Genomic DNA, 18,630 nt, shown 5'->3' with positions numbered 1-18,630 from the left:
TATTATATCAAGTATTCAAGCACAGAAGTATCCGCGTAAGGAATACCATGCATTCCTTGCTCACGTCGTCGACACGAGCCTCGAAACGAAAGAACTAAAGAACATCCCTGTAGTGAGCGACTTCCCCGACATTTTCACAGAAGAACTACCCGGGTTACCTCCGCAACGACAGGTCGAGTTCAGAATCGACTTAGTCCCAGGAGCTACCCCAGTAGCCAAGTCGCCCTACCGTTTAGCACCAGCTGAGATGCAGGAACTCTCTGGTCAACTTAACGAACTTCTCAGTAAGGGCTTTATAAGACCAAGTTTCTCACCTTGGGGAGCACCGGTCTTGTTCGTTAAGAAGAAAGACGGATCATTCCGTATGTGTATTGACTATAGAGAACTCAACAAACTGACGGTCAAGAATCGTTATCCTCTGCCTCGCATAGATGATCTATTCAACTAACTGCAAGGGGCGAACTATTTTTCTAAGATTGATCTGAGATCCGGATATCACCAGTTACGAGTGCTAGGGGAGGATATGCCGAAGACAGCCTTCCGAACTCGTTACGGACATTACGAGTTCGTGGTGATGCCATTCGGATTGACCAATGCGCCCGCAGTCTTCATGGATCTGATGAATAGGGTATGCCGGCCTTACTTGGATCAGTTTGTCATCGTTTTCATTGACGACATCCTGATCTATTCCCGAAGTAAGAAAGAGCACGGGGATCACCTGCGACAAGTTCTAGAGACATTACGAAAAGAGAAACTTTATGCGAAGTTCTCGAATGTGAATTTTGGATCCGAAGAGTCGAATTCTTAGGAAACGTGGTAAGTGAAGAGGGAATCCACGTGGACCCATCCAAAATAAAAGCCATTGAGAACTGGTCAGCGCCAAAGATGCCTACTGAAATTCGCCAATTTCAAGGTCTCGCTGGCTACTACCGCAGATTCATTCAGAACTTCTCTCGAATAGCGAAACCTCTTACGACCCTGACCCAGAAAGGTGTGGCCTTTGACTGGGAAGAGAAACAAGAAAGAGCGTTCCAAACGCTCAAACGAGCCTTGTGCACCGCGCCAATACTATCCCTTCCCGAAGGAATAGAAGACTTCGTAGTCTATTGCGATGCGTCAAATCAAGGACTCGGATGTGTTCTGATGCAGCGAGGAAAGGTCATCGCCTACGCCTCGAGACAGTTGAAGACACACGAGGTTAACTACACGACCCACGATCTTGAATTAGGAGCGGTAGTGTTCGCTCTGAAGATCTGGAGACATTACTTATATGGAACGAAGAGCACTATCTTTACCGACCACAAGAGTTTACAACACATTTTCGATCAAAAGGAGCTCAACATGAGACAACGACGGTGGATCGAGCTACTCAGTGACTACGAATGCGATATTCATTATCATCCGGGTAAAGCCAACGTAGTAGCAGACGCCCTAAGTCGGAAGGAATATTCTGGTCACAAAGTCAAGTCATTGTCAATAACCATCCATTCACACTTGTCTAAGCAAATTCGGGCGGCTCAAATCGAAGCCTTGAAACCTGAAAATGTGACGAGTGAATCCCTTAGAGGAATGGACAAGAATTTAGAAGCCAAGGGTGACGGAGCCTTATATTTCATGAACCGGATCTGGACACCGAATCACGGTGGTTTCCGAGACTTGGTCATGACCGAGGCGCACAACACTCGGTATTCCGTCCACCCAGGTTCAGATAAGATGTATCTGGATCTTAAAAAGCTATACTGGTGGCCTAATATGAAAGCAGAGATTGCTACCTTCGTAAGTAAATGCCTTACTTGCGGAAAGGTTAAGGTCGAGTACCAAAAGCCCTCCGGTTTCTTGCAACAACCAGAGATCCCAGAATGGAAGTGGGAGCAGATCACTATGGATTTCATAACCAAGTTGCCCAAGACAACGGGTGGACTTGATACCATATGGGTCATCGTCGATAGATTGACCAAGTCTGCACACTTCCTGCCTATCAAAGAAACTGACAAGATGGAGAAACTTACGAGAACATACATTAGGGAAATCGTCCGGCTACATGGTGTACCTATGTCCATTATCTCCGATAGAGATAGTAGGTTCACCTCAAGATTTTGGCAATCACTACAACATTCCCTGGGAACAAGGTTGGACATGAGCACGGCCTACCATACACAGACCGACAGACAGAGTGAGAGGACCATCCAAACATTGGAAGATATGTTGCGAGCCTGCGTGATTTACTTTGGGAAGGCATGGGATACTCACTTACCCCTTGTCGATTTTTCCTATAATAACAATTATCACACGAGCATCAAGGCTGCTCCATTTGAAGCTCTCTACGGCTGAAAGTGCAGATCCCCTCTGTGCTGGGCTGAGGTGGGTGATACCCAATTAGCCAGGGGCAAGCTTCCGACAGTACTCTCACCGGTCCTGAGATCATTCGGGAAACGACAGAGAAAATCGTTCAGATCCGTGAACGATTGAAAGCCTCTAGAGACTGACAGAAGAGCTACGCTGATAAACGAAGAAAACCTTTGGAATTTCAGGTGGGAGACCGAGTCCTTCTCAAAGTCTGACCCTGGAAGGGCTTGATACGCTTCGACAAGCGTGGGAAGCTTAATCCGAGGTACATAGGGCCATTCGAGATTCTTGCAAGAGTCGGACCCGTAGCTTACAAACTCGACCTACCCGACACACTTCGTAACGTACATTCTACATTCCACGTATCTAACTTGAAAAAGTGTCTGTCCGACGAGACTCTTGTAATCCCACTCGACGAGATCGAGATCAACGAGAGCCTCAACTTCGTGGAAGAACCTGTAGAGATCATGGACCATGAGGTCAAGCAGACAAAGCAAAGCCGTATCCCTATCGTGAAGGTTCGCTGGAACGCCAAGCGAGGACCGGAATTCACTTGGGAACGCGAGGATCAAATGAAACAGAAATACCCTCATCTTTTCGCTTAATTAATTGTAACTTCTTATTTGCTTAAATTCTAATTTCGGGACGAAATTCCTTCTAACGGGGGGATGATGTGACAACCCGAAATTTCCATTTGTACGAAAAATATCTATTCAATAGAAGCCAGTTCAGTTTAAGTGACTTTCAGACTTTTTTCGAACAAGTTTGTGTACATTAGTGTTTACGTTTCAGGAGATATCAGGAGAGTGGATGCTCCTGGATTTGTGAAACTTGAACATTCCAAGTTTCATAATGTCATAGTCCAATCTCCGGAATAAAAATATTTTCTGCCAAAATATTTCAGGACTATAAATAGATTTCTGAATTAAATTAATTCATTATTCACAATTCCAACTAGAGAAAAGCCATTTTCTCTCTGACGGATCTTCGGGTTTTCATCCCAGATTGTGAGTCTACTTTCCTAGATGTGTTTTAATATTTGTTATATGCTTTATAACATTGTTTACATGCCTAAAATGCAAGATCCGGGAGCTTACGGCCCAAGAACGTTCTTGGGGTGTAAACTCCAAAACGAGGCCTAAAAGCTTCCTAGTCCCGATTCCTTGTTAGACAACTAGTTTAGGACTTATTGTGGGATCTTTTGAGGCTAGAAATCATCCAAGATCATAAGGCTTTTGGAGTTTACGGCCCAAGAGTTTCTTGGACCGTAAACACCATTTCCAAGGGCCAAAGTGAGCCCTAAATCACCCCTAAGGCTTAAGGCATTTACCCTCTAATGCTTGTAGCTAATTTGAACACGAAAACACTTCAAAATCATAAAGTTTTAGGAGTTTACGGCCAAGATATGCTCTTGGGCCGTAAACCCCTTTTTCAAAGGCTAAGAGTGCCCTAAACACCCCTAAGGCTTTAAGACAATTACCCTTTAATACTTAGGACTTGAATGGGGAGTAAATTACACCAAAATCATCACTTAAAGGGAGTTTACGGCCAAGGAACATCACTTGGGCTGTAAACTCCAAGTAAAGGCACAAATGTGTGCCTAATGTCCCCTTTAGCCTTAGACAAAAACATAGAAGTTATCCTACATGTGCAAGTGACTTAAAAGAATAAAAACCAACACCCCATAGGAGTTTACGGCCGTAAACTCTAGGGGAAATGGTCTTTAGTCCGTAAACTCCTCTATGGAGCATTCTAGGGCCTTAAACTACTTCAAGGATTTTTCCAACAAAGCTAGGCTTATTCTAGGATCAATATAGCACCTTAAAACACCCAAAACTACCAAGTGAGGAGTTCACGGCCCTAAACTCATGGGTTCACGGCCGTAAACAAAGGTGGGGTTTGTTGGGTGGTAAGCTCATATACAAGGTCATTTGGTTCATTAAACCCTTTTGCCTTGTCCCGTATCGACTTAGATGCAACCCTTAGGAGTTATAACATTTATACAAAGTGTTTTCATGTTCCTAAGTGTCCCAACTTATTTTATTAAGTTATTATTTGGCTAATTAGTTATATATATGCTTATTATATGATAACTAGGCTCGTGCGTGTAAACAAGTCTCCGTTTGCCACCTAGCACGGTATCCGACACTACAATCCAATCAGCTCACCACAAGTGAGTTCATACCCCTTTAATCAACCTTTGAGATGATTTTAAATGTTTAAATACTTTATGGGGGGGATACAAGTCAAACACTTATAGTTATTGCTTCAATCACATGTGATTGCATTTAATCACATGTGATTAATAACTAGGAAACCAATGATTTTATCACTGTTCAAACTGTTTATCAAACTGTTTTACTTCAAAATATTTTACAAGCTCTTTTACTTTCCAAACTTATTTACAAACTGTGATTCAAACAAATGTTCCTTATACTTAAACTGGTTTATCAAACTTATGCCTTCAAATTGTTTTATAGATTGACATCAAGTCGATCTTTTCTTGAAATAATATTATGTTCCAAATGTCTTATAAAAACTTATTTATGCTTTTACTTCTTATAAATTGCATGCCCATATATGTATAGATGTATAAATAATGTTTAAAGGGCTTAGGAAGGCCATCCGCCCTATTTCCTTTTTCTCGATTTGGATGTGGTCTGGTGGGATTTCGGGTGACCATCCGAAGGTCGTTTCAATATTAATTATATATCAAATATACATATATAGACATAAAAGTACTTCCATATTCATACGTACTAGACACATCATTAGTTAGTTACCATCGGGGTAACACAGGATCGTACGTATACAACTATACTATGAGAACATATACAACTATACTACGAGAACACATACAACTATACTATGAGAACATATACAACTGTACTAGGAGGAGAACATATACAACTATACGAGAACGAGAAACATTACATTACATATACTAGAATACTTAAATTACTGTGATTGAAATCGGAGCATGACTTAACTGTCATGACTCGAGTTGTGGCCAGAGTCTCTTGAAGGCGGAGCGTGAGTTTGCGTATAGATCTATGCTGGATTGACAATCCTACACCTTGCTGCTAGCTACAGCCGGACCTGCAGGTCTGCGGGTGCCAAACGTCATTTCTTTATTACGACCATTCATTATGTCGTTGTTACTAGTCGATAGTATGGTGCAATTTATCACATAATGCCTTAATATAAATCCGGTTTAAGGTAGTTAGTACAGCAGTAGTTCCTATAATACAAAACTACAGTACTACAATGATTTACCCATTACATATTTGTAGTGATAACCTCACTTAAACATTAATGTACAAACTATATTTTGTTAAATTATAGTTACAGTTGGGAAATTACACACTTTTACAACGAATGAGCATACAAAACAGTTAAGCCTTGGTAGAAGGCTATTTTAATAGAAAATATAGGTTTTTCTGAAAGATTCAAACTTTTACAAACACTTACATACATTTTACAAACTTATACTTGAGACACGTTCAAACGATTTTGATGACAAACACCGACACTAAAATACTTATGAACTCACCAGCTTAATGCTGATAAACTACTTCAAAATAGCTTGTATTCTCAGGTCATCAGTAGACAGGTACCGATGCCAGCTTTTGAGAAGATGGAGCGCATTTAAGACTCATCATATTATTATTTTGATTTACATTATATTTTTGGTGTCTAAAACTGTACAGAACACACTTGTATTAAAATTATATATTTAATGCAATGGATGATGTTGTTTGCTTATTTACATTTACTGTGTTGTGATACTTTACATGACGTCCTCCGCTCCAGAACGTTTCCGCTGTTCTTGGTTTTGGGGTGTGACAGAGTATGCTTTACGTTAAAATTCTGTAGCTATACGAATTTTTCTTATTTTCAGTTTTTCGGGCACCAAATGTCGTTTTTTTCGCTTCTTTTTTTTCACACCTCTACTATACATGATTATCTTTATTTTCTCCAACATGTAGCTATTAATATCGTTCATAAAGTTGTGTGCCCCTTCGGGATCAATTACTCGTTTCACAGTTTAACATTGTAATGCATATACTTTTCACCAACTTGTGATGGATTATGTTTTTATATGTATATTTATACACATGAATGAGTTATGCTATATGCGTACGTGTATATGTGTATGTATACGTGTTTGTGAGATGTATGTGAACGTATTCATAAGCATTATAGTGTTAAACCACTAAACGAGTAATGGATCCCGTATGTGCAGACAACTTTATGAATGATACTAATAGCTATAAGTTGGTGAAAATATAGATAATCATGTATAATAGATGTGTGAAAAAAATGGAGCGAAAAAAAGGAAGTTTGGTGCCCGAAAAATGAAAAATAAGAAAAATTTGTAGCTAATCCGTAGCTGATTAGCTACGGATTAGCTACGGATACTTCTTATTTTCGATTTTTTGGGCACCAAACGTCGTTCTTTTCGCTTCGTTTTTTTCACACCTCTACTATACATGATTATCTTTATTTTCACCAACACATAACTATTAATATCGTTCATAAACTTGTGTGCCGCTTCGGGATCAAGCACTCGTTTCACAGTTTAACATTGTAATGCATATACTTTTCACCAACTTGTGATTGATTATGTTTTTATATGTATATTTATACACATTAATGAGTTATGGTATATGTGTACGTACGTGTATATGTGTATGTATACGTGTTTGTGAGATGTATGTGAACGTATTCATAAGCATTATACTGTTAAACCACTAAACGAGCAATGAATCATGTATGTGCACACGACTTTATAAATGATATTAAAGCTATAAATTGGTGAAATTATAGATAATCATTTATAATAGAGGTGTGAAAAAAACGGATCGAAAAAAACGACGTTTGGTGCACAGAAAATCGAAAATAAGAAAAATTCGTAACTAAATAGCTACGGATTTTTCTTATTTTCGATTTTTCGGGCACCAAATGTCATTTTTTTCGCTCCGTTTTTTTCACACCTCTATTATACATGATTATCTATATTTTCACCAACTTATAGCTATTAATATCATTCATAAAGCCATGTGCACATACGGGATCCATTATTCGTTTACTGGTTTAACACTATAATGCTTATGAATACGTTCACATACATCTCACAAACACGTATACCTACATCATCATCATCATCATCATCATCATCACCATCATCACCATCATCAACAACATAATCATGATCACCATCATCACCATCACCACCATTACCATCACCATCATTATCACCATCACTATCACCATCATCATCATCATCACCACCACCACCATCATCATCATCATCATCACCACCACCACTATCATCATCACCACCATCACACCATCATCATCATCACCACCATCACCATCACCATCAACATCACCACCACCACCACCATCACAACCATCACCATCACTATCACCATCATCATCACCACCATCACAGCGATCACCATCACACCATCATCATCATCACCACCATCACCATCAACATTACCACCACCACCATCACCAACCCCACCACCACCTTCACCACCATCACCACCACCATCACCATCGCCATCGCCATCACCACCACCACCACTACCATCACCATCATTATCACCATCACCACCACCATCACCACCACCACCACCACCACCATCACCATCACCATCACAATCACCATCACCATCACCATCACCATCACCATCATCATCACCATCACCATCACCACCACCACCACCATCACCATCACCATCACCATCACCATCAACATCACCACCACCACCATCACCATCACCATCCCCATCACCATCAAACCACCACCATCAAACCACCACCATGACCACCACCATCACCATCACCATCATCACCATCACTATCACCATCACCATCACCATCACACATCACCATCACCATCACCACCACCATCACCATCATCACCATCACCATCACCATCACACATCACCATCACCATCACCACCTTCATAATCACCATCACCAGCATCACCATCACTATAAGCATCATCATCACTACCATCACAACCATCACCGTCACACCATCATCATCATCACCATCACCATCACCATCACCATCAACATCACCACCAGCACCATCACCATCACCACCATGACTATCACCATCACCATCTGATGGTTTTTGGTCCTAAGAACATCCTATGTGCTCATACAAACCCTAATGCTTGGATCTAGGTTTCTCTATTGTACATGCAAGTTATCCAAGACTATAAACCTTAGATCTAGCATATGATAATCTATATAACCTATAATTAGGGTTTAGATCATACCTTGATTGTTATATAGCAATAACAATCCCAATTCCTCCTTGTATTGACTTTAGAAAGCTTAGAGTCACAAATGTCACTCCTCTGATGGTTCACAAACACCAAGAGCAAAAGGACGAAGAGAAGAGAGGATGGAGGCTGCCCTAAAATGTGTGAAACCCTAGAAGAAGTCTTAGCCACGTTTCATCGTTTTATAATGTTTCACTCATTATGTATGCAGGGATTAATCGCTAGGCGCCCTCTAATCGGTCGAGTAGCGCCTAAAGATTAATCGGGACTTAATCGGGATTTTTACAATAGTGGTTTTTTTCGAGGTTTAGTCCAAACATCGACTTTTTTGGCTTCATGGTTCTTTTGAACTAATTTCGTTGCGTTTTGGTCCTTCAGAAAACTGAAAAGCCTAAAATACCCTTCTGATATATTTTTATGGTTGTTTTATTTAATTTAAACTTGTATTAATAAAAATTATGGGGTCACCTCTCTCTCTCTCTCTCTCTCTCTCTCCAAAACACACACTTAACACTATCAAAAACACATACACAGAATCTCAAGAACACCTCCACCTCCATCTCCACAACCCATCAGCGTACACCACCACCACCATCTGCTGCCAACCACCTCCATCTCCTCCATCTCCTCCACCATAATCCTACATATCCCTTTGCTTAACCTGGTGAACAATCGATTTTCTGAGTTTGTTTCTAGAACTGAAATCGATTTCTGAATCTAAAAAAAGCTTGTGGTAATGGATTTTCAAGCGCTTATTTGATTGTTGTTCTTCAAGGAAGGGGTATTAGGCACGATTCTCATTCAAAATGTCTAAATATGATTCGAGTCCTAGATACACACTTGTTTCCAGGGGCAGAACTATATGGTTGGTAGGGGTAGCATGTGCTACCCCTCAAAAAATCATGGATAATGTTCAATTTTTTTAATAAAAAAGGTTTAGTTTAAGTTTTTACTACCTACAAAACTTGTGGTGCTTCTATTTAGCTTAATTTTGAAGTCCAAAGAGGCTAAAAGCCAAATTATGTTCAACAAATGTCATTATGAAATATGTGAGTCCATTAACTCCATTCAAATGCAACAGTGGAGTGAGCATATCCTTATTTATTTCCGTAGCTAATTAGCTACGGAATTGCTACGGATCAACTACAGAATGGGATGCCCTAGTTTAGTAATGGAATAGCTACGAAATAGCTTCAGAATAGCTACGGAAGCGGGTCCGTAGCTATTTCGTAGCTAATTAGCTACGGAATAGCTACGGAATACCTACGGATACTAATTACCTACAGATTAGCTATGGAGTATGCTTTACGTTAAAATTCTGTAGCTATACAAAATTTTCTTATTTTCAGTTTTTCGGGCACCAAACGTCGTTTTTTTCGCATCGTTTTTTTCACACCTCTACTATACATGATTATATTTCTTTTCTCCGACATGTAGCTATTAATATCGTTCATAAAGTTGTGTGCCCCTTCGGGATCAAATACTCGTTTCACAGTTTAACATTGTAATGCATATATTTTTCACCAACTTGTGATGGATTATGTTTTTATATGTATATTTATACACATGAATGAGTTATGCTATATGCGTACGTGTATATGTGTATGTATACGTGTTTGTGAAATGTATGTGAATGTATTCATAAGCATTATAGTGTTAAACCACTAAACGAGTAATGGATCCCGTATGTGCACACAACTTTATGAATGATACTAATAGCTATAAGTTGGTGAAAATATAGATAATCATGTATAATAGATGTGTGAAAAAAATGGAGCGAAAAAAACGAAGTTTGGTGCCCGAAAAATGAAAAATAAGAAAAATTCGTAGCTAATCCGTAGCTGATTAGCTACGGATTAGCTACAGATACTTCTTATTTTCGATTTTTTAGGCACCAAACGTCGTTCTTTTCGCTTCGTTTTTTTCACACCTCTATTATACATGATTATCTTTATTTTCACCAACACGTAGCTATTAATATCGTTCATAAACTTGTGAGCCGCTTCAGGATCAAGCACTCGTTTCAAAGTTTAACATTGTAATGCATATACTTTTCACCAACTTGTGATTGATTATGTTTTTATATGTGTATTTATACACATTAATGAGTTATGGTATATGTGTACGTACGTGTATATGTGTATGTATACGTGTTTGTGAGATGTATGTGAACGTATTCATAAGCATTATACTGTTAAACCACTAAACGAGCAATGAATCATGTATGTGCACACGACTTTATAAATGCTATTAAAGCTATAAATTGGTGAAAATATAGATAATCATTTATAATAGAGGTGTGAAAAAAACGCATCGAAAAAAATGACGTTTGGTGCCCAGAAAATCGAAAATAAGAAAAATTCGTAGCTAAATAGCTACGGATTTTTCTTATTTTCTTATTTTCGGGCACCAAATGTCATTTTTTTCGCTCCGTTTTTTTTCACACCTCTATTATACATGATTATCTATATTTCCACCAACTTATAGCTATTAATATCATTCATAAAGCCATGTGCACATACGGGATCCATTATTCGTTTACTGGTTTAACACTATAATGCTTATGAATGTGTTCACATACATCTCACAAACACGTATACCTACATCATCATCATCATCATCATCACCATCATCACGATCATCAACAACATAATCATCATCATCATCATCACCATCACCATCATCACCATCACCATCATTATCACCATCACTATCACCATCATCATCATCATCATCATCACCATCATCATCATCATCATCACCACCACCACCATCATCATCACCACCATCACACCATCATCATCATCACCACCATCACCATCAACATCACCACAACCACCACCATCACCATCACTATCACCATCATCATCACCACCATCACAACCATCACCATCACACCATCATCATCATCACCACCATCACCATCACTAACCCCACCACCATCACCACCACCATCACCATCGCCATCGCCATCGCCACCACCACCACTACCATCACCATCATTATCACCATCACCATCACCATCATCATCACCACCATCACCATCACCATCACCATCACCATCACCACCACCACCACCACCATCACCATCACCACCATAACAATCACCATCACCATCACCATCACCATCACCATCATCATCACCATCACCACCACCACCACCACCACCACCACCACCACCATCACCATCACCATCACCATCACCATCAACATCACCACCACCACCATCACCATCACCATCACCATCACCATCAAACCACCACTATCACCACCACCATCACTATCATCACCATCACCATCACCATCACCACACCATTACCATCACCACCACCATCACCATCATCACCATCACCATCACCATCACCATCACACATCACCATCACCATCATCACCTTCATCATCACCATCACCAGCATCACCATCACTATCAGCATCATCATCACTACCGTCACAACCATCACCGTCACACCATCATCATCATCACCATCACCATCACCATCAACATCACCACCAGCACCATCACCATCACCACCTTGACTATCACCATCACCATCTGATGGTTTTTGGTCCTAAGAACATCCTATGTGCTCATACAAACCCTAATGCTTGGATCTAGGTTTCTCTATTGTACATGCAGGTTATCCAAGACTATAAACCCTAGATCTAGCTTATGATAATCTATATAACCTATAATTAGGGTTTAGATCATACCTTGATTGTTATATAGCAATAACAATCCCAATTCCTCCTTGTATTGACTTTAGAAAGCTTAGAGTCACAAATGTCACTCCTCTAATGGTTCACAAACACCAAGAGCAAAAGGACGAAGAGAAGAGAGGATGGAGGCTGCCCTAAAATGTGTGAAACCCTAGAAGAAGTCTTAGCCACGTTTCATCGTTTTATAATGTTTCACTCATTATGTATGCAGGGATTAATCGCTAGGCGCCCTCTAATCGGTCGAGTAGCACCTAAGGATTAATCGGGACTTAATCGGGATTTTTACAATAGTGGTTTTTTTCGAGGTTTAGTCCAAACATCGACTTTTTTGGCTTCATGGTTCTTTTGAGCTAATTTTGTTGCGTTTTGGTCCTTCAGAAAACTGAAAAGACTAAAATACCCTTCTGATATATTTTTATGTTTTTTTTTATTTAATTTAAACTTGTATTAATAAAAATTATGGGGTCACCTCTCTCACTCTCTCTCTCTTTCTCTAAAACACACACTTAACACTATCAAAAACACATACACAGAATCTCAAGAACACCTCCACCTCCATCTCCACAACCCATCAGCGTACACCACCACCACCACCATCTGCTGCCAACCACCTCCATCTCCTCCACCATAATCCTACATATCCCTTTGCTTAACCTGGTGAACAATCGATTTTCTGAGTTTGTTTCTAGAACTGAAATCGATTTCTGAATCTAAAAAAAGCTTGTGGTAATGGATTTTCAAGCGCTCATTTGATTGTTGTTCTTCAAGGAAGGGGTATTAGGCACGATTCTCATTCAAAATGTCTAAATATGATTCGAGTCCTAGATACACACTTGTTTCCAGGGGCAGAACTATATGGTTGGTAGGAGTAGCATGTGCTACCCCTCAAAAAATCATGGATAATGTTCAATTTTTTTAATAAAAAAGGTTTAGTTTAAGTTTTTACTACCTACAGAACTTGTGGTGCTTCTATTTAGCTTAATTTTGAAGTCCAAAGAGGCTAAAAGCCAAATTATGTTCATCAAATGTCATTATGAAATATGTGAGTCCATTAACTCCATTCAAATGCAACGGTGGAGTGAGCATATCCTTATTTATTTCCGTAGCTAATTAGCTACGGAATTGCTACAGATCAACTACAGAATGGGATGCCCTAGTTTAGTAACGGAATAGCTACGAAATAGCTTCAGAATAGTTACGGAAGCGGGTCCGTAGCTATTTCGTAGCTAATTAGCTACGGAATACCTACGGATACTAATTACCTACAGATTAGCTATGGAGTATGCTTTACGTTAAAATTCTGTAGCTATACAAAATTTTCTTATTTTCAGTTTTTCGGGCACCAAACGTCATTTTTTTCGCTTCGATTTTTTCACACCTCTACTATACATGATTATATTTATTTTCTCCAACATGTAGCTATTAATATCGTTCATAAAGTTGTGTGCCCCTTCGGGATCAAATACTCGTTTCACAGTTTAACATTGTAATGCATATACTTTTCACCAACTTGTGATGGATTATGTTTTTATATGTATATTTATACACATGAATGAGTTATGGTATATGCGTGCGTGTATATGTGTATGTATACGTGTTTGTGAGATGTATGTGAACGTATTCATAAGCATTATAGTGTTAAACCACTAAACGAGTAACGGATCTCGTATGTGCACACAACTTTATGAATGATACTAATAGCTATAAGTTGGTGAAAATATAGATAATCATGTATAATAGATGTGTGAAAAAAATGGAGAGAAAAAAACGAAGTTTGGTGCCCGAAAAATGAAAAATAAGAAAAATTTGTAGCAAATCCGTAGCTGATTAGGGGAGAAGCCCCTAAACGAACGGGGGTTCAGGGGCAGCGCCCTTGGGAGCGGGGTCCCAGTGTGAATAAAACGAAGCGGATAAAACGATGTTTGGTGCCCGAAAAATCGAAAATAAAAATAATTTGTACCTAATCCGTAGTTAATTAGCTACAAAGTTTTTTAATTTCGATTTTTCGGCGACCAAAGGTCGTTTTTCTTCGTTTTTTTCACACTTCTATTAACAGGTCGTATCTTAAATATGTAAGAAAATTTATACAAAAAAAATTAAGACTCGAATAATGAATAATAATAATAATAATAATAATAATAATAATAATTATAATTATAATTATAATAATAATTATAATAATAATAATAATAATAATAATAATAATTATAATTATAATTATAGAAATAATAATAATAATAATAGAAATAATAATAATAATAATAATAATAATAATAATAATAATAATAATAATAAAAACAGAATTGTAAGTGGTCAAAAACTATTGTAGACAAAGAAGGTATGGATGTGACATTCCCGGCCGGTTAGTAGTCCCCTTGGTTCTATCTATGATAGACGCGAGTTCGAGTCCCACCACCCCCTTTTTTGGCAGTTTCGATTTTAGGGTTTCACAAAATCGAAACTTTGGTCCGCCTCCATTTAGCAGGATCCATCGACGAAATTTTTTATTCTCCCGCTTCTCTCTATCTCCTTCCTTGATTCGTTTTCCCTCTTCTCTCTCATTGTTTCCTACTCGCACCTCTCCCTTACACCCCCTCTCGTCTTCGTTTTCATCGTCGGAGTTCCATCTTACCGCCGATGCGGTCAATGTTGTACATAGAGACTGTTTTAGCCCCGGTCATCTCTCTTCGCCATCACCAAATCCGTATATCTTCATCACCGATTCATCGTCCCCCTTTTTAGCTCCGGTCGTTTGCGTTTCGTCGCCGTCATCGGCTTGCCATCGCCATTGTCATCATTGTTTAAAGTAAGATTTTTTTTGGTTTAATTCCAATTAGGTTTTCGTTTTGGGTAGACTTTGTTTTGATTTAGGGTGTGTTTTGATTTTGGGTTCAGTTCGATGCCTTCTTCAAACTATTGATGCATTTTCAAACTCCTCGGTTCCATTTGTTATCAAGGCGACCAAGGTTATTACTCCATGGCTCAATTGCCCTCATCTCTCTCTTTGCACCTTTTCTCGATTTCTTCCCTAAAAAGGTAAAACCCTAGTTTTTTTTTTCATTTCTTTTCTGAAATTACTTCATGTATACAATTTAGATGTTTTAAATTATATTTTAGGTCGAATTTGAGATTTTAGGTTAAATTTTGGTTGAAAATGTTAGATTTGTGGTAAAGTTCAACAGTAATGTTTGGGATTTCCTAATTCAATAGGTTCGGAAAGCTGGTGATCCAGGTAATCACAGTTTTGCAATCTTCCCTACGGGTAAGGAGGTCAATATGAGTTTTGAGTTTATTGAGAATCAAATCAATCAATTTTGAGTAAATATTCAACTTTTTTTTATGAGTTTCAGTGATTATCCTACTGTGGCTTCTACATGAGAATGAAGTTTTTGATCTTGTGTATGACAGGTCCGTCAACAGTAATTTTTAGAATTAAACTAGGTTTAGCAGTTGGAAATCAACTTGGTTTGGTAAGAGATGATTCTATATTATATATTTAATTACTTATCTTTTGTTTTTAATGTATATTTGCTTACTTGACCTAGTTGCATAAATGTTTGAGTTTGCAGATCTGTGTATTTGAATTCCAGTTCAAAAGATACAATCCTACACATTGTCACAACAATAAAACAAGAAAGTATGTTTTGTGTTAGGTATATGTTTCTTTATTTTAGTAATGTTTAAATTGTTTTCAGTTTACAAACAAGCTGAAAATGGTGAGCCCAAGTGTTGTGTGTGTTTCCACTTTCTTGATTCCCCTGTTGAAGCAATTCAATATATGGACCATGGAGCTACTAGCTATTTTGGAACAATTGAATTTTTAAACATGTAGTGTTTGTTTTTTTAATTAATTAATATTTACTTTTGTAAGATATTTTGAACAATGGAATGAAATGTGTCAAAGTTGGTATTAGGACGTTTTTTGGTGTATTTTATATGGTATTTGGAACAAATATGAATTGAATGTGGTATATGACAAAAAACAGAAATTTTTTGATTTTATTTTTTTTAAATAAATCGAAGTTAACTACGGAATAGCTAAGGATTTCCGTAGCTATTTGGATCCGTAGCTATTCACTTCCGTAGCTATTTTGTAGGAAATATGTAGGTATTTATTTCCGTAGCTTTTCCGTAGTTATTCCGTAGTTATTCCGTAACTATAATTTAGCCACGAGCCATTATGCTACAGACATTTTTCCGTAGCAATTCCGTAGCTATCCGGTTATAGCTACGGAATAGCTACTGATTGTGTTGTAGCTATTATATCAATTTTCTAGTAGTTTGATTATCATTTAATTACATGGAACTGCTCTTTTGGCATAAACATCTTAAGAGTTAAAATAGAAATTAATTTTCTTTAAATTGTTTCATACAAAATATTTAACAAACAACAATACACGCTTTCAAGTCGTTGACATATCTTAAAATTAAGCAATTTATGATTTAATTTTAGCAAATAAATTTTCAAAACAATATATCATAAATGAGTTTTGTTCACCTGAATGAAAAAATGTCAAATATATTTAATCTTTTTTTTGAACAGCAAGAAGAAAAAATATATTTAATCTGCCAACATGTATTTCATCCCCCGGAGCCATGACATTTATAAATCAATGAATAATAAGTTGTTCATAGATAGTGGAAACATGTGTATAAAATATGAAAACAAATTAAAACGACTTAATAGATCCTATGCTTCACAAAAAATTGCAAGAAACCATGCTCAGTTATGAAGTGGATTTGGTCCACAAGGAACTCGGCGACGTGATACCACATAAGGCAGTTGATTTTCTCCATATGTGAGCTTCGGGTTGACTTTGAAATGACGCTTAAATGTTGAAATAAAGTTCTCTCTTATTCTTTCTTCATCAATCGAGTGATCAACGATATTCCTACAACTTTACTGTTGCACAGATGTTACGAGCAAGATTGTAATCACGAGCAAGACAGCAATTTGAATCTTCATTTTCTGAGGAGAGAAAGAAGAAAGATTGTTAAAGATCTAAAATAAGTGGAATATGGTTTTAGGTAGTTGCAGAGGATTATTAATTTATAGGCAAGTTCTAATTTCACCTATTAATACCGAGTAATTCCAACAAGTATTTTCTTAAACGTTAAAAGAAAATAAAATAAAACAAATTTAGAACAACTGAACGATAAAAAAATTAACCTTAAATTATAAATTAATTCAGTGTAGTAAACAACTAAATGATTGATTTGAAAATTATGGGTGAATCTGCATAAAAGTTATGATACTTATATACATATCTTGAAAAAGTTATATTGTCAGAAGAAGTAAAAGAAATCAGATATATATAGCATTATACTACATGGGTCTGCATCTATACTCAGATAACGAGCAAAATTTGAAACCTAGCTGTGCTATAAAATACATGATGCTTGGAACATACAGATCAGCCGAGAAGAACCCACAAGAAATGGAATGAAAACTCAAAACGGAAAAACTATAAAGCACTAATATTAATTCTTGAAAGTTAGGCAATAAGAAAGCTTACAATGGCTATGAACAAAAACGTCCGAGGAGATCAGGGTCAGAAAAGAATGATGGAACGAATGAAAAAATTAGATAAATAATGGCTTTATATAGAGTCTTACAAGAAGTCCTAATAATACTCTAAAACCTATAATATATAGTTAGGGAACATCCTAATATAAAACTAACTTGAGAGACAAGCAAAAAATCCATAATATATGGGAATTTCGACTCTCGTAAAACTATTTCAAAAAATACAGCAACAGAACTTGCCTTAATTATCTAATTTAATATTTTTGTAAATATCTCCAGATTATGTGGCATTTTTCCTTAATTTTATATGTACGTATGGTTATTTAGTAAAGTTGTTTTATGTATCGGAAATAGTTAATGTAATGTGGAGTAGTAATTATCTTTTTCATGTTTGACTAAAATAAATGATGTTTCTAATTGGTTGCTATTGTTGTCATCTCATGGAGCTCTTGGGTTAATGACATATTTGCCCTTGGGTGCATTTCGTATTCACTGTTGTTGCTGCGCGCTCTGGATACATCAGAAAACTTTGACGCTTAGACACTTTTCCCTTTGCTTTTCATCCGAAAATTAAATGTGTTGTGATAGAAACAACTGAGGATTGGGGCATGGATTTTGGGGTAAATATGGAAATTAAGAAATACATATATATCTTGTTGTTACTACTGGAAAAGTCATCAACAGCACATTGCTATTTGGTGATTCTCTTTCAAAGTTCAGTGCTATTTCTAT

General features: G+C 37.5%; 1 protein-coding gene across 2 annotated transcripts; it reads left to right on the top strand.

Annotated features, from left to right (window-relative positions):
• The first annotated feature begins 15,267 nt into the window (after positions 1-15,267).
• Positions 15,268-16,284, top strand: LOC128125912 (uncharacterized). 2 transcript variants are annotated; one of them, XM_052768190.1, is made up of 4 exons: positions 15,268-15,407; positions 15,582-15,633; positions 15,780-15,841; positions 15,941-16,284. In XM_052768190.1, exons 1-4 carry the CDS (start codon positions 15,291-15,293, stop codon positions 16,022-16,024), a joined length of 315 nt encoding a protein of 104 aa, XP_052624150.1. In that variant the 5' UTR covers positions 15,268-15,290; the 3' UTR covers positions 16,025-16,284. The 2 variants fall into 2 exon arrangements, with proteins under 2 accessions (XP_052624150.1, XP_052624151.1); XM_052768191.1 differs by having other exon boundaries at positions 15,722-16,284.
• The last annotated feature ends 2,346 nt before the right edge of the window (positions 16,285-18,630 follow it).

The sequence above is a fragment of the Lactuca sativa genome, chromosome 2, assembly GCF_002870075.4.
Source record: "Lactuca sativa cultivar Salinas chromosome 2, Lsat_Salinas_v11, whole genome shotgun sequence".
Lineage (NCBI taxonomy): Eukaryota > Viridiplantae > Streptophyta > Magnoliopsida > Asterales > Asteraceae > Lactuca > Lactuca sativa.
Note: the sequence above shows the minus strand (reverse complement) of the source record. Positions and strands in the feature narration are given on the sequence as shown.

Excerpts from the sequence above, each read along its gene's own strand:
- LOC128125912 (XM_052768190.1), top strand. The coding sequence starts at position 15,291 with ATGCATTTTCAAACTCCTCGGTTCCATTTGTTATCAAGGCGACCAAGG. Across the intron at positions 15,634-15,779 it reads TTTTGCAATCTTCCCTACGG|GTCCGTCAACAGTAATTTTT; the intron begins GTAAGGAGGTCA and ends TGTGTATGACAG. Across the intron at positions 15,842-15,940 it reads TTGGAAATCAACTTGGTTTG|ATCTGTGTATTTGAATTCCA; the intron begins GTAAGAGATGAT and ends TTGAGTTTGCAG.